General features: G+C 39.9%; 1 protein-coding gene across 2 annotated transcripts in view; it reads right to left on the minus strand.

Annotated features, from left to right (window-relative positions):
* Positions 1-1,224: 1,224 nt before the first annotated feature.
* The window catches only part of LOC102920016 (uncharacterized), a 58,670-nt gene continuing 42,700 nt past the window's right edge, over positions 1,225-17,194 (minus strand). The window contains exons 1-4 of one of the 2 annotated variants that reach the window (XM_076559729.1): positions 9,593-9,995; positions 7,828-7,954; positions 7,559-7,619; positions 1,225-4,210 (exon numbers count right to left, since the gene is read on the minus strand). In XM_076559729.1, the coding sequence (XP_076415844.1) occupies positions 2,167-4,210; positions 7,559-7,619; positions 7,828-7,861 (2,139 nt within the window). In that variant the 5' untranslated portion in view covers positions 7,862-7,954; positions 9,593-9,995 and the 3' untranslated portion in view covers positions 1,225-2,166. Of the gene's footprint in view, positions 4,211-7,558; positions 7,620-7,827; positions 7,955-9,592; positions 9,996-17,194 lie in introns of those variants that run through there. The other variant, XM_076559732.1, reaches the window with a different exon arrangement.

Consider the following 17,194-nt stretch of genomic DNA (forward strand, 5'->3'; position numbering starts at 1 on the left):
ACCATTGCTCGACTTCTTGGTTTAATATAGTGACTGACTTTTTCCTCTGATTTTCAGATAAGCTTTATTGGGTTGCACAAATAAAGTATCTCCACAAGATTCTCAGGGCATTTCAAACCCCAAGATATTAGATCCTGGGCCTCGTTCCATCCTTCCATGCTGAACTGGTAGCATTCCATGTCAAGGAAGATTCTGGATTCCAACCCTATCCTAGGAACATTCTGATCTTGTCATGACCTCTGGCTACTAGCTGTGTGTCTCCAGACACATAGTTAGGCTGTTCTGTGCTCTGGCTTGCTCACTCACTAGTCCAGCCCTGTTCTCCAGGTACTTAAGCAGCCAAGGTCAAGGGGCAGGATTCAAGTGCTAGAGTGTGAGTTCTAGGCCAGCCTAGGCAACTGAGACACTTTCTCTCAAAACACACACATACAGTTTTAAACCAATTTTTTTTGTTTGTTAACAGTTTTGGTTTGGTTTTGGGGTAGGGTCTCAGTGTGGCTGTGTACAAAGAACTGGTTATGTCAATGCTTTCATATCAGATGGCTCTCCTTGGATAGAATGGTTACTTAGCACACACGAGACCTCTGCATAAACGTTTTGATAGTGAAATTTGTCATCCTAGTAAAGAGGTGGAAGCAGAAAGGTCTTAAGTTCAAGGTCAGCCTGAACTTCATCAGTCTCTTTAGAGAAAATTAACAAAAAATATCAGGGCTCTGTTGTGGGATGTTCTATATGGCAAATGTGTTGCTCTGATTGGTCAATAAATAAAACACTGGCAAGTGGCTAGGCAGGAAGTATAGGCAGCACTAACAGAGAGGAGAAAAGAAAGAACAGTAAGGCAGAAGTAGTCACTGCCAGCCGCCACCAGGACAAGCAGCATGTGAAGATGCCGGTAAGCCACGATCCACGTGGCAAGATATAGATTTATAGCAATGGATTATTTTAAGATATAAGAATAGTTAGCAAGAAGCCTGCCACGGCCATACAGTTTCTAAAATATAAGTCTGTGTTTACTTGGTTGGGTCTGAGCAGCTGTGGGACTGGAGGGTGACAAAGACTTGTCCTGACTGTGGGCAAGGCAGGAAAACTCTAGCTACAGGGCTCAGTGGACATCATGGATTGGTTCAGCAGGTAAAGGTGCTTGGAACCAAGACTGATGGAACTGGTGTGGTCTCAGAACCCAACAGATAGAAAGTAAGAACTGGGTCACACAGGCACACAGGCTGATATCTGATTTCAAAGTATATTATTCATGTACACTCACAAAGACAAAAATCATAAATTGAATCTTAAAAGAAAAAGGGATGACAGATGGTTTAGCAGTTTAGTACCTAGTGTGGACTGCACAATGACCACTGCTACTTGACAAGGTTCCAGCATTTTGACATTGCAGATCTAAATTCTCCGGCATCTTTTTATTTCAATTTTAACAATTCTCACTATATGTGATGAAGTCTCCTTATCCCTTCTAATGTGGGAAGTTTTTTTTTTTTTTTTCTTGTGAGCTACAGTGGAGGATGAGAATTATACATAGGAAGTCTCTTTAAACAAAATCTTGGAAAAAATTCCCACCACCTTGGAACCATAGAGTATGATAACTATGCCTACTCTCACAAAAGAATCCCCATTGTATCCCCTTGAGTACACCAAGAATAGAGAACTTAATGATTTACTGGGCATACCTAGTTCCAAGGATGAAAGCACACTGGAAGAAAACAATGGGCTCACATCCACAAAGGCATTTAGATACTTGCTGAATTAATCACTTTTGCCTCAAGAAAAATGCTGTGATGAGGTTGATAGCTGCTTTTATCCTGGAATCATCCAGTCTGTTTTTAACCTTGCTTTAGTCTAAACTGAGATTCAGTTATACAGTATAAAGGGTATAGTCCTTTTTCAATAAAGCAGCAGCCATGCTGATTTACGCTAAGATCATGGCAGTCTCCTGCCATTGCTAATGCCCCATCTCCTCTTAGGGACCTGAACACGTATGGAGCTGGACTACAGCAAGTGCGTCTTGTAGACATTTAGTTTCCAGCACCCACATAGCAGATCACATCTGAAATTACCACATTGATTACATCCATATGGTACTGTCCAGTATGAATTTTTTCATGGCTGTGAAGATGATTCTTCTGTGCAAACATTTTACCATATTCAATACATTCACAGAGTTTCTTTCCAAGTATGAATTCTTTCATGACTATGAAGACTTCTCTTCTCTGTAAAGGCTTTACCACACTGATTACATTCATAGCGTTTCTCTCCATTATGAATTATTTCATGTCTGTGAAAATTCCTCTTCTCTGCAAAGGCTTTACCACATTGATTACATTCATAGGGTTTCTCTCCAGTATGAATTCTTTCATGACTTTGAAGACTACTCTTCCGTGCAAAGGCTTTACCACACTGATTACATTCATAGGGTTTCTCTCCAGAATGAAGACTTTCATGTCTATGAAGATGACTCTTCTGTGCAAAGGCTTTACCACATTGATTACATTCATAGGGTTTCTCACCATTATGAATTCTTTCATGACTGAGAAGATGACTCTTCTCTGTAAAGGCTTTACCACATTGATTACATTCATAGGGTTTCTCTCCAGTATGAATTCTTTCATGACTGAGAAGATGACTCTTCTGTGCAAAGAGTTTGCCACATTCATTACATTCATAGGATTTCTCTCCGGTATGAGTTTTTAAGTGAGTGAGAAGACGACTATTATATGGAAAGGCTTTACCACATTGATTACATGCATAAGGTTTCTCTCCAGTATGAATTCTTTCATGACTGAGAAGATAACTCTTTCGTGCAAAGGCTTTACCACATTCATGACATTGATAGGGTTTCTCTCCAGTATGAATTCTTTCATGACAGAGAAGACTACTCTTCCCTCTAAAGGCTTTACCACATCGATTACATTTATAGGGTTTCTCTCCAGTGTGAAATCTTTCATGACTCTGAAGACTTCTCTTCTCTGCAAAGGCTTTTCCACATTGATTACATTCATAGGGTTTCTCTCCAGTATGAATTATTTCATGTCTGTGAAGAACATTCTTCTGCACAAAGGCTTGACCACATTGACTACATTCATAGGGCTTCTCTCCCGTATGAATTCTTTCATGTCTGTGAAGATCACTCTTCTGTACAAAGGCTTTACCACATTGATGACATTCATAGGGTTTCTCTCCAGTATGAATAATTTCATGTCTGTGAAGTTCATGCTTCTGTGCAAATGCTTTACCACATTCATGACATTCATGAGGTTTCTCTCCAGTATGACTTTTTAAGTGACTGAGAAGATGACTGTTATATACAAATGCTTTACCACATTCATGACATTCATAGGGTTTCTCTCCAGTATGAATTCTTTCATGACTGAGAAGACTATTCTTCACTCTAAAGGCTTTACCACATTCATTACATTTATAGGGTTTCTCTCCAGTATGAAATCTTTCATGACTGTGAAGGCTTCTCTCTTCTGCAAAGGCTTTACCACATTGATTACATTCATAGGGTTTCTCTCCAGTGTAACTTCTATTATGTATTAAGGGACATTCAAAGGCTTTATCACATTGCTGAGATTCATACCTTTTCTCACTAGTTTGAATTCTATGTACTTGATGAGGACTATGACATGCAAAGCCTTTACATCTTTGATTATACTCACAGGGTTTTCCTTCCAAATGAGTTCTTTGGTGTTTTAAAGAGCAATCACATCTAAAGGCTTTATCACATTGATTGTATTTATAGAGATTCTCTTCATTATTGGGTGATTGGTGTGTTTGAAGATGCCTGTAACAGCTAAAGCCTTTGGTAGATGACTCACATTTATTATATTCTCTTAACACATGAGGTTTTCCACATCTTTGAAGAGAACTTGAAGAACTCAGAGTTGGACCACACTGACTGCATTCATAACATTTTCTTATACTGTGAGCCACACTACATGTGCACAGTGAACCAGAAGAGAGAGATGAATTTCCATATTCCTGGTACTCATTTTCTCCAATGAGAGTTTGTTGATGAATTTCCACTGAAGCTGGAAAACCAGTTAATTGTAAACTTGTATCACAGTCATCATGTCTTCTCATAGTGGGGACTACCACATATCTTTCAGTTGTTCTGAGAGAGACAGAACTACAATGTTTCTTTCCATGTCCCTTATGCTCACATGGATTGTGTCTAGAGTGACAGATGACACACCTGCTAAAGAAAGATAACAAATAAAGGGTTTTCACATTGCATTCCCATAGTTGAATTTTTTTGTGTCATACAGATGTAGAATAGTGATCCATGTTTCTATATCTCCAAGTCACTCATAAAGTGCTCCTCTCAGTAAACTATGCTAAATCACTCACGACAAGAAAATGAGGAAACCTAGCTTTAATATGGAAGCTTTACTTATAAAAGGTCTTGGACATACCTAATCTCCTCATCAATGTGTATACCTTATATGATAAATGGAAGGCATGGCAGTAAGTGGATGGACAGTCCTACAACATGCCTCTCACATGGCTATGATTGAACCTGTTACATCTATTCTGGCATTGTTTCCTTGTCTTGTCCTTAAAGGTGTTGGTGGAAATGTGTGAATAGTGTGGTTACACATGGGGGTTTCTGATAGATTTTGAATGCCCAAGTTTACGTGTCCTGAATGTGTCTTGCTAATTGGATGTTTTAAAACCTATAAGGCTTGTGAATCCAGGTTGAAATTCTGCTGGAGAATATCACGTGGTCTGCCACTACTCTAATTACAAGCAGCCACCCATCTGGGAAGGTGCAATTTTGGCTAAGGTCAGACAAAGAGGTCAAAGACTTCATGCCATCTTTAATAAGGGGAACCATGTAGCCAGCTGCCATTTTGATTGAGGTTAAAGATACTTCACCACCATCTTTAGTAAGGGTAACCACTTGGATTGGCCCACCAAGGAGACATTAGGTCTCCAATACAAATTGGGTTAAGATATATTTCAATTTGATAATTCCTGTGGTTAGGATACATATCTGTTTGATAATTCCTGTCCTGTTCCTGTCTGTTCTCTCTGTTCCTGTCTGCTCTCACACACTGAATTACTACATAAATGTCTCCAGGCAGTTTGTTCTGTTTGGTCCCTCCTCCTTTCGTCCCTCCCACCAGAGCTGCCTCCACCTACGCAACCACCACGGCCACCACCACCACCACCTGTCCACTAAAAATTACAGACTGAATCATCTTGATCTTACTAACACTGGTAAGCTCTAACTAATATTGGGTAACCTGTATTTCTAGACTTAACTTACGTATGCCTTCAAATTTAAGACTAAACAACATTTATCTAATTTACATACACCTAACATTCTCAAACACCCTTAGAGATGTTTTGAGAATATGGCATTTAATATAAAAGCTTTTTATGAGAGACAGGGCAACTCCTGGAAGCATCCTGCATCTTCTCCAAGAAGATGGATGGCCACAGAAGAACTTCCACCTGGAGGCTTGCCTCAAATGTAACAAAGCCAGCCACACAGCGAAAAGCTGCTTCACACCTTAAACTACTGCTGAGATCATACCCAGACTATGCATAAGTTGAGCACTGGGGGAACAATTGTCCCACTCTGCCAAGACAGGTAGGCCAATTTCTCCAAATTTCTACTCCAAAAAGAATCTGTCAGATGCTCTGCATTTGGCATCTGAACAAGTGCTACCTCTGAAACTTGTCCCACAGTGACCATAGACAGTCTTGGGACTGCCTGGGTAACTGGAAAGCTAGCTCACTCCTGCTCATTTACTTATCTTTCTCAGATCTGATGGTGTTTGATGACCAGGGTTCTAATAGATTTGCCAATTTAAAAGAACCCCAATTGCAAGGATAAAAGCACCTTAGAAATTTATTAGTAAGTTTCCTATTAAAAATACATACAGGTGTGCCTCATTCACAGACTCCATGGTACAGGATAAACTAGTTTCTGCTATAACTTCAGAAGTTCAAAATTTTAACTTTGATCAATGCAGTTTTGATAAACTGACAGAGCACTGATTACAAACAGTCTTCAGGGGTCCTTAAATTTCTGTGGATTTTAATCTTTTCAGCATTAAGACATAGGTTAGCACTAGAGAGGACATAGAACCCTGCAGGCATGTTCAACTCCCTCCTCCTTCACTCACACAACCTCCTTTGTTCAGTGAATTTAGACTTAAAAATGTTCATGCCTTAACCCAAGGCCATAGCTTTTTACCATGATACCAAAATAAAAATCTGTACTAGTAGTTTTAAAGACACCTGAAGGTTCCTGGGAAAAGGGTTCTGATACTTTGTAAAGAAGTCTGGCCTGATGGAAACTATTATTACTTTCCAGAGTCTAATTTGACCCCACTCATTTTTGAGCATATTCTCTAGATTCACTCTTCCTTCCTGGGACAAGGCCAAACCTGCAGGGGCCCTCCACATACACCAGCCCCTGCAACAGCTCTGAAGATGCAAACGAAGCAAGGGCACCAACTGGAGAAATAATAACAGGCTGATTTCACCAAACTGCCCACTCATAAAAAGCTCCATATCTCTTAACTCTTATGACACATTCAAAGGATGGATGTTCTCCCAACCTCCAGGGCAACAGCAGATGCTATGGCTCCAGTACTCCTGGAACACTTCATCCCTAGATTTCGCATGTCATCTCCTCAAACTCCTGGGACTTCACTGCTGGTACCACCTCTCTGGGCACAAGTGGGCAACTAACCAGTAATTGAAACCTAGATTTCCAAGATGTCCCAATTAAGGGCATATCTGCCCTCATGCCTCACTCATTCACCCTTGACTCTTTTGTACAACCAGGACACTTGTCAGTTCCATTCTTTCTATCATTCTTCCTACTACCAATGGGTAGCCCCATTCAGAGGGCCAGTGATTATATCAATTTTTTTCTCCTAGCTGCCTGCATTCTGTCTCCTCAAGAACAGATTCCTGTGCATGGAGGTGGTGGCAAACACCTTTAATCCCAGCACTCAGGAGGCATAGGCAGGCAGACCTCTGTGATTCAAGGCCAACCTGGCTAGACAGTGAGTTCCCGGTAAGATAACAAAGCTACACAGAAAAACCATGTCTTGGGGGAATAAAAAGAACAGATTCCTGAGGTAACCTGGATGGCAGCTATCCAAATGTTACTCCACCCACTCCATCCCCACATCATCCCATGCCAGCAGGAAATAGAAAGACTTGAACCTGCACCCATATAGACCGAAAAAGATTGAGAGTTTGGAATCTCCAGTTCAGGGAGCCCCGTTCCACAAAGCCCACGACTGGCGGCTCCTCCTCCCAGGGATGTCTGGGACCATGCCCATGCCTACTGGCTATTTAAGACCAGGCCCATAGATCTGCCATGGGTGCTCTCCTCTTCGGTCTCATGCCTTCCTGAGAGCCCCTGGAGTCCTTTGCTTTGCTATGCACTGTTTATTAAATCTGGATTTATTAATTTGGTTTATTTGACTTATTGCATCAGTGATGGAGGAAGCCAGCACCCGGGGATCTGATATTTATCACAGAAATACATATATGCAATCTTGGACATGAAAAATACCTTCCATTTCTTCTACAGCTCTGACAATGTTCTTCAATATTATGGTCTTCCCATTTGTAACCTAAAATACAGTACCAGAAAATGTATGTGATATATTACTGGAAATTAGGCACACTTGAAATTACTATCTTTCATGAAACTTACTACCATGCCTGATTTATTCACCAGATTATCCCCCTTTCATATGCAAAATCATAGAAGACCACCAATCCAAAGAAAAAAGCTTGTCCCCCTTTAGTTAAAATGTGACAGAAAGCTCACATTCTTACCTATACAAGTGAGGTTCCAGTAGGTTTCCAGCATCACATCTTTGTAGAGACTCTTCTGGGAAGGATCCAGCAAAGCCCACTCTTCATGAGTGAAGTTTACATGCACATCCTCATAGGTCACTGCATCCTAAAATATCCCATATATATGTTCTTAATTGAAATGATGAGACTGAATTGCAAATATACACTTCATTGAGAATATATTTATATAATTCTGTGTGCTCAAAACAGTCAATGACATTGGTCAGTAAATATCAAATGCAGTCACCAACTCATTTTGAAAGGAAACATCAAAAGAGAATGACACCTTCCATTCCAGTGCCTAAAGAACAGAATATGGCACAGCATGAGAAATGCCTGGCCCAACCTCTAGTAAAAAAAAAAAAAAAAAAAATTGAGCAGGGCAGTGGTGGCACATGCCTTTAATCCCGGCACTGGGGAGGCAGAGACAGGCGCATCTCTGTGAGTTTGAGGCCAGCCTGATCTACAGGGTGAGATCCAGGACAGGAACCAAAACTACAGAGAGAAACCCTGTCTTGAAAAAACAAACAAAAACATTGCAGATAAGGCATAAAGTACTAAGCCAATGCTGTTTAAATTTCCAGAGATATCAGTCACTCATTGTGTATAAGATGTCTCTTCTCTTGGTTGTCTAAGTTTAAATGAATGTTTAATTTTTCACAGTAAGTGGATTCAAGAACAAATTTATGATTTTAATCTATATTATTTGGCATGCTCTTGTCTGTTACTGCAATTTGGCCCTGCTCTTCAAGTTGCCCTCTGGAAATTCTTGGTTAAATTCTATTTTAAAAAAATGTAACAGAACAGGTTACTCTGTTACAGGAACCTGAAACAGGGTAGGTTGTTAGCTAATTAGATAGTGTGGTTGTGAAGGCCTAGACTTCACTTTAAAGGCTCAGGAATATGCCATGATAACTCAAATGGATACAGAGTAGTATCCTCCTGAACAAATCCTGAGAGCTATAAGATAATTCAACCTATGGGATAATTACAGTCTGAAATTACTTTACCTATTCAAGTATTATGTAATTTGTTTCAAATTTTACAAGGTGACTCAGATTTAAACATTCCAAGACAATTAACAGCTAAAGTTGAAAATAAACATGGCCCAAGTAAAACAAAAATTACAAAATGCCTTTGTGGATCAGTAGATCTCACAACTGGATGTATTTTAGTAATTTTACTTTCCACTCACTCCCCTAATGGACTCATTATGCAAAGGGAAGATACTATTTTTAAATTGAATATTCCTAGCTCACAAACAGAGTAAAATGTTAAAAATCTGTACAGATTAGGTTTCTAAATTAATTATAACATAAGTAATAAGACTTCGTAAATGCTGAGAAATGAATCCAGCTAAGAGTGCAGTAACCTATTCTAATGCTGAAAGTATACAATTATGGATGACCAATGATGATTGACAAAGAGTTTGTAGTCATTTCTTAGGCAAAATTAACAAAAAAAAGTCTGAAAAGTAAGTGACCTCGGTTTATACAAAAAAAAAAAAAAAAAAAAAAAAAAAAAAAAAAAAAACCTGAATGTTATCTTCTTTGCATAGTGAAAAGAGCACTATTTCTGGGGCTCTTACACTTTATACTGACACACATAACTTAGGAATGGTAAGGTATAAAGCAGGAAAGATCAGTAAAGAAATTCAAAGTCCATATGCTTCAGTTCAGAAAAACAGAGTTATATGGCATTCTGATAGTTTTATTAGACTTTATGAATCTCTTAATATACTTACTGATTCTCTATATGCAGAAAGGATTGCATTGCATATAGAAACTGCTAAACTTATTGCTGATAATTCAGAATTGACTTTGCTATTTTTGCAACTACAACAATCAATCCTGGTGAGAAATTATCCACAATATATCACTCATATTCGGTCTCATACTGGGTTTCTAGACAATTAGAAAAAGAAATTTAAACATTGATCAATTACTGATAGGAAATGTGTTGGAAGCTTCTGAACTTCATTTAAAAAAAAGTTAATAGCCAAGGCTTAAAGAAAACAGTTTTCCATTACCTAGCAACAAGATAAGGAAATTAATTTAAAAAAAAAAAAAAACTGTCCTACATGTTCTTTGTATAGTCAAATTCCATTAGCTGCAGGAACTAATACTAAAGGTATATACACACATTCAAATAATAATAATAATAATAAAATTGATAAATGGATGTATTTCACTTAACAGAATTTACAGACTTTAAATTTATTCATCATACCATTAGAATTTACAGACTTCAAATTCATTCATCATACCATTGATACATACTCTAGATTTCAATGAACATCTATTACCTTAAGTTCTAAAAAGGCTGATTCTATTATTACATATTTATTAGAAACAATGGCCATAATGGACATTAAAACAAATTAAAACTATAATGCCCATTAAAACTGATATGTTGCCGGGCGGCGGCGGCGGCAGAGGCGGTGGCGCACGCCTTTAATCCCAGCACTCGGGAGGCAGAGACAGGCGGATCTCTGTGAGTTCGAGGCCAGCCTGGGCTACCAAGTGAGTTCCAGGAAAGGCGCAAAAACTACACAGAGAAACCCTGTCTCAAAAAATAAAAAAATAAAAAAATAAAACCCTGATAATATTTCCAGGAAAATAAAAGTTTTTTTTCTGACACAACATAAAACACATTACAAGGTTACTATATAATGCTACAGGTCAAGCAATTGTTAAAAGATCTAATCAAGGGCAAAAGACACAGTCCATAAGACAAAAAGACAGCCAACAGAATGGGAAAAGATCTTCACCAAACCCACATATGACAGAGGATTGATCTCCACAGTATATAAAGAACTCAAGAAATTAGACATCAAAATACTGAACAGTCCAATTAAAAAATGGGCTAAAGACCTAAACAGAGAATTCACAAAACAAGAAATAAAAATGGCTGAAAGATATTTAAAGAAATGCTCAACATCCTTAATCATCAGAGAAATGCAAATCAAAACGACTCTGAGATACCACCTTACACCTGTCAGAATGGCTACGATCAAAAACACCAAAGACAGTCAATGTTGGAGAGGATGTGGAGCAAAGGGAACACTCCTCCACTGTTGGTGGGAATGTAAACTTGTACAACCACTGTGGAAATCAGTATGGCAGTTTCTCAGAAAATTAGGAATCGAACTACCTCAAGACCCAGCCATCCCACTCTTGGGCATATACCCAAGGAATGCTGATTCTTACCATAAAGATACATGCTCAGCTATGTTAATAGCAGCACTATTTGTAATAGCCAGAACCTGGAAACAACCTAGATGCCCGTCAACGGAAGAATGGATGGAAAAAATGTGGCACATATGCACAATGGAGTACTACTCAGCAGAGAAAAACAATGACAGCATGAAATTTGCAGGCAAATGGATGGAACTAGAAAAAATCATCCTGAGTGAGGTAACTCAAACACAGAAAGACAGTCATGGTATGTACTCACTCATAAGTGGATTCTAGATATAAAATAAAGAACAATCAGACCACAACCCATAGAACCATGGAGGCTATATATATAGCATGGAGGTCCCTACAACAACTGTGGCTTATAATAAATTTTGGTTTTACTCAATTATTGAAAAAAAAAAACTAGCCAAATGAATGGAAACACATGAACTATGAACCAAAGGCTGGGGGGCCCCCGGCTGGATCAGGCCTTCTGAATAGGTGAGACAGTTGATTGGCTTGATCAGTTTGGGAGGCAACTAGGCAGTGGGACCAAGTCCTGTACTCATTGCATGAGTTGGCTGTTTGAAACCTGGAGCTTATGCAGAGACACTTGGCTCAGGCTGGGAGGAGGGGACTGGACCTGCCTGGACTGAGTCTACCAGGTTGATCGCAGTCCCGGGGGAGGCTTTGCGCTGGAGGAGGTGGGAATGGGGGGTGGACTGGGGGTAAAAGGAGGGGGTGGGAGGGGGGAGAATAGGGGAACCTGTGGCTGATATGTAGAACTGAATGGTATTGTAAAATAAAATAAATAAAATTTAAAAAAAAATCTAATCACACACTAAAGGAGGTGCTTTTTAAACAGAAGGAGGATATACGGACCCCCAGAGACAGACTGCACAATGCCTCACTAACTTTAAATTATTTAAACTAATGACACAGAGACAACAGCTGCTGAAAGACGGGGGCTGGGGGGGGGGTGTGGAACTGCTGAACTGAGTCAGCCTGTGTATTATAAAGATGTTTTAGCCGGGCGGTGGTGGCGCACGCCTTTAATCCCAGCACTCGGGAGGCAGAGCCAGGTGGATCTCTGTGAGTTCGAGGCCAGCCTGGACTACCAAGTGAGCTCCAGGAAAGGCGCAAAGCTACACAGAGAAACCCTGTCTCGAAAAACCAAAAAAAAAAAAAAAAAAAAAAGATGTTTTAACATCAAAATGAAAACCAGGGAAAGGGTTACAATGGGGTCAAACCTATGTTTTTACAGGAGACAAAAGGTTGCGGATCCAGGCAAAATTGAGAAAGTCCAGCAAGAGCAAGAGGAATTTCTCAGACACTTTGGCTGCTGAGATGAATGACATACCTCTGGGGGTGGGGTACAAAAACCTTTGCAGTGGATGGCTGAGCCTCCCACCTGGGCACAGCTTAAGACTTTGTGTGACAAAGAGAAGGCAGTAGATCACTGGCTCAGAAACCTCAGGATGCTACAAACCTGTTCCTTGCTCTGCTATCTGTGGTAACTAGACAGGTAACAGGGCCAACTGTACATATTGGGCCTATGTTCCTAATACTACCCAAGATAATCATAGTAAGTTTTATATTCTTCATGCATCTGGTTTTAGAAGACAGGAGATTAATGCTACTAGTTCCACAAAATCTACTGTCTGATGAGATGTAGGTTTCCAACAAGGAATCTGACTGGATACATGGGCAACCATGGAAAGGTGAGAAACCTCGGGTGCTAATTAGTATCTCCCATGCAGATGTCATTGACTGGAGCCCTTATGGCTCCCCTCAAGGAAAACATTCTCACTCATTATTAAGATGACACAAATATAGTTTAAATACAACTGCAGAAATTAGCTCTACTGTTAATGAACCTGTTCAATGGCATGGAGTTGGAATGTCAAGTCCTCTCCTACAATTTGGCAATTCAGTTCAGACTAACTTGAAGGAATTAGCAAGTACTTTCCACCCTCTTAAAGCGTGGGAAGGAGAGTTAAACATTAAGGATGAAACTTTGTCATTTAGACTAAATCAAAGCCATCCTTTTATAGTATGTATACCATTAGCTATACTAGTACTTACTAGCTACTGAAGGGGCCTGTACAATGGCACCCTAATAATTACAGCATCACTTGTGAACACTGTACCCTTCATACCTATGTTAATTCTAGTATGTCTTTAATGTAACCTCTGAAAGTTTCGACATTCTTAGAACAAGGCCAGCAGTATGGATGCCAGTAAAATCGTCAAGGTCATAGCAAGACTCACCTGTGATGACCTTGGTGCAGAAGCTCACTGAAAGAATATTAAGAAAAATACATTGAATGCTTGGACTGATTATTGCAATAGTTATGGGCATTGTTGCATTGGCTGCTACTGCTACAGCAGCTGGATTGGCCCTTCATAAAGAAAGCCAAACTGCTGAGTTCACTAGAGACTGGCACAAACAATCTCCAGAACTTTGGACTCAACAAAATAAAACAGTGAGATAGTTGATGGAATAGCTGATGTGAGACAAACTGTTATTCTGTTGGGGGATTGCCAGTCGCCATGTCAGAGGAGCAGCAGATGGCAACTGATTTCGAGGGATCGGCCCACCAGGATATAAAACTCTGATGGGTGAATCTCAGATATGCAAGGCCCTGAAAGCCTCAGCCCCAGGATGTTTCTTTCCACTGCTGTGTCTTTGTATGCTTGCCACTGCCATTGTTCTCTGGAATCTGGCATGGTGTGAGTGGGTGTGGGGGTCCCCACTGCCCTTAATTGTAAATATAACCAACCGTCTTATTAAATAAGAAACACAGAAACAATGCAAAGAAGAAAGCCAAGAGATCAGAGCTACGAGCCTTACCGCCTGCTGCAGCTAGCCTCTTCAGCCAAGAGACCTCTCTGAAAGGGACCTATTTCCTGTGTGTTTGTCTTTATATAGTCTTTCTGTTCTGCCTTCTCATTGGTTGCAAACCCAAACACATGACTGCCTCGTCACTGTCTGTCTGTAGAGACTCCTGGTCTTCTATGGTATTGAGATTAAAGGCTTGTGTCTCCAATGCTGGCTGTATCCTTGAACACACAGAGATCTACCTAGCTCTGCATTCCAAGTGCTGGGATAAAAGGTGTGCGCCATGAAAGCCCAGATCTGCTATAGCTTGCTATTAGCTCTGACCCCCCCAGGCAACTTTATTTATTAACATACAAATAAAATCACATTTCAGATAAAATATTATCACCATACTTAATGTAGTATGATTATCTCTTAGAAATATCTTGTTTTACTGGGCATTTTTACCTGTGGATTATTATGAAGATGACTTCCTCCTAAGCTGCACTGTTTAACTGAAGCAATGATTTTATACAACAATAGTGTAAGTTTAAATGGGATTTTGGTGATTGAGGGTCTTTAATATATATAGTAAGGGATTATGATGGAGGTCAGTTTAGTGGAAAAATTAACACAGGAAAAGATAGGATAAAATGCTGTCTTTGTCTCTGATAAGTCAGAGGCTGTAGAAGATTTAAAAAAAATGAAACAAGACAGTGTCACACTGATAGAACACATGAGTTTCTATTCAGGGTCATACAGACTATGGCTTAGGTTAATGATTAAGAGAAAACAATTGAGTCAGGATCATATCATTAGAAAAGGCCTTTGACAAAAATCCAACATCCCATCATAATAAAAGTCCCGCAGCAATAAGGCATACAAAGAACATACCTAAACAAAATAAAGGCAATTTCCAGCAAGCCTATAGCCATCATCAAATTAAATGGAGAGAAACTCAAAGTTATTCACTTAAAATCAGGAACAAAACAAGGCTGTCCTCTCTCACCATATCTATTCAATATAGACCTGAAAGTCTTAGCTAAAGCAACACGACAACTGAAGGAGATTTAGAGGATACAAATTGGAAAGGAAGAAGTCAAAGACTATTTATTTGTATATGATGTGATAGTGTATGTAAGTGGGCCAAAATATTCCACAGAGGAACTCCTATGGCTGATAAACACTTTCAGCAAAGTGGCTGGATATACCATTATCTCACAAAAATAAACAGTTCTCCTGTGTACAAATGGCAAAGGAACTAAGAAAGAAAACAGGGAAGGACACCTTTCAAAACTGCCTCAATTATATAAAATATCTTGGGGTAACTCAAACCGAGTGAAAGACTTTTATGATAAAACTTCAAGCCTTTGAAGAAAGAAACTAAAGAAGATATAAGAAGATGGAAAGATCAACCACACTCTTGGATTGATAGGACTAACATATTAAAAATGGAAATCCTACCAAGAGTAATCTGCACACTCAATGCAATCCCCATAAAATCCCAACACAATGCTTACAGACCTCAAAAGGACAATCCTCAACTTCAGATAGAAAAATAAAACACCCAGCATAGCTAAAGCAATTCTGAACAATAAAAGAACTGCTGGAGGTTTCACCATTCTACACTGTATGCTGTACTACAGAGGTATAGTGATAAAAACCACATGGTACTGGCATAAAAACCGACGCATGCATCAATGAAATAAAATTGAACCCAGGCCTGAACCCACACTCCTATGGACACCTGGGTTTTGATAAAGAAGCCAGAAATAGACACTGGAAAACAGCATGTTCAACAAATGGTCCTGGTCAAACAAGATGTTTGCATGAAGAAGAATGCAAATAGGGCTGGAGAGATGGCTCAGAGGCTAAGAACACTGGCTATTCTTCCAGAGGTCCTGAGTTCAATTCCCAGCACCCATATGGTGGCTCACAATCATCTGTAGTGAGATCTGGCTCCCTCTTCTGGACTGCAGGGATACATGCAAAAAGAACACTGTATACATAATAAATAAATAAATCTTAAAAAAAAAAAAAAGGGAAGAATATAAATAGGTCTATACTCACCATCCTGCACAGAACTCAAGTCCACATTTATAGGAGACTGTATGGGGGTTGAGGGATTAGCTCAGTGGTATAGCAATTGCCTAGCAAGCTCAAGGGCCTGGGTTCAATCCTTAGCTCAAAAAAAAAAAGAGAGAGAGAGACTGTATGACCCTGCCCTGTGTGAAATGTTAGCTGCTGAGTACTGTATGCTACACACAAGGCACAGCCAAATGCCCAGTGTCTCAATGCTCTCACCTGACTGAAGTGAGACAAACAGATTTGCAGTTACCACCATGAGAGAGTTGTCCAATCAGAAATTTCAGTGGCTCAGGCTAACCTCCCCAAAATGTACACCCACCAATTTGGTTTTCCTTCATTCAAATGGTATGAATTAATACATACTGGGAAAGTACACAGAAAGGCACTCACCTGCCCAATCATGTCCTTTTTGATAACAGAGACACCTGCAGCTCACTGACTTAAACAATCTCCAATCTAGCTATGGCCTAGTCTATTTTCCCCTGTGGTATACACAATAAACTCTTCCTTCTATTCTGGTCTTAATGGAGAAGCCATGCTCCACACACAAATCCTATCCCTGTTAGTGCAATGGACAGCCCATTCCATGACTCCAATGGGTAGTTGTAGAAGTGTGTGCTACTTACAGGGTGATGGTGGCACACGCCTTTAATCTCAGCACTCAGGAGACACAGGCAACTGAATCTCTGTGAGTTTGAGGCCAGCCTGGTCTACAGTGTGAGTTCCAGAACAGTCCAGGCTACATACAGAAACTCTGTCTAAGGAAAAGAAAAAAAAGTGTGCTGCTGCAAACCTTTAATCAAGAATTGAGGAGGCTGAGTCCTGAGGGCAGCAGCGTTATTGCCCTGTGGGCCTAAACACCGGGACCAACCCAAAGAGAGTCAACAGAACAAACCTTATCTTAAAATATTGTTCTGAATACTGGAAGGTGTAACTGTTTTGGAATTGATATGCCTTCCCAATGAGATATCATGCCACACACTTAGAGATTAATTGAGAAAACTCTCCTTAGAAATAGAAAGCCTCCAGCTCTACCTAACACACAAAGAGGAGCGGGCCAGGAACAGATTTGTCAACTTGTATATACAATAGGCTTATGCATTCCACATATGCTCTCAATCTGGAGATGTGCTGTTTACTGACCTCCTGATAGCATGGCTTGCTCAGTTTGATTCCTTATAGAACTCAGGACAACCTGCCCAGGGTAGCACCAACCACAGTGGGATGGGCCCTATCAATCATTAAGGAAGAAAACACC

Source organism: Peromyscus maniculatus, chromosome 22, assembly GCF_049852395.1.
Source record: "Peromyscus maniculatus bairdii isolate BWxNUB_F1_BW_parent chromosome 22, HU_Pman_BW_mat_3.1, whole genome shotgun sequence".
NCBI classification, from domain to species: Eukaryota; Metazoa; Chordata; class Mammalia; order Rodentia; family Cricetidae; genus Peromyscus; species Peromyscus maniculatus.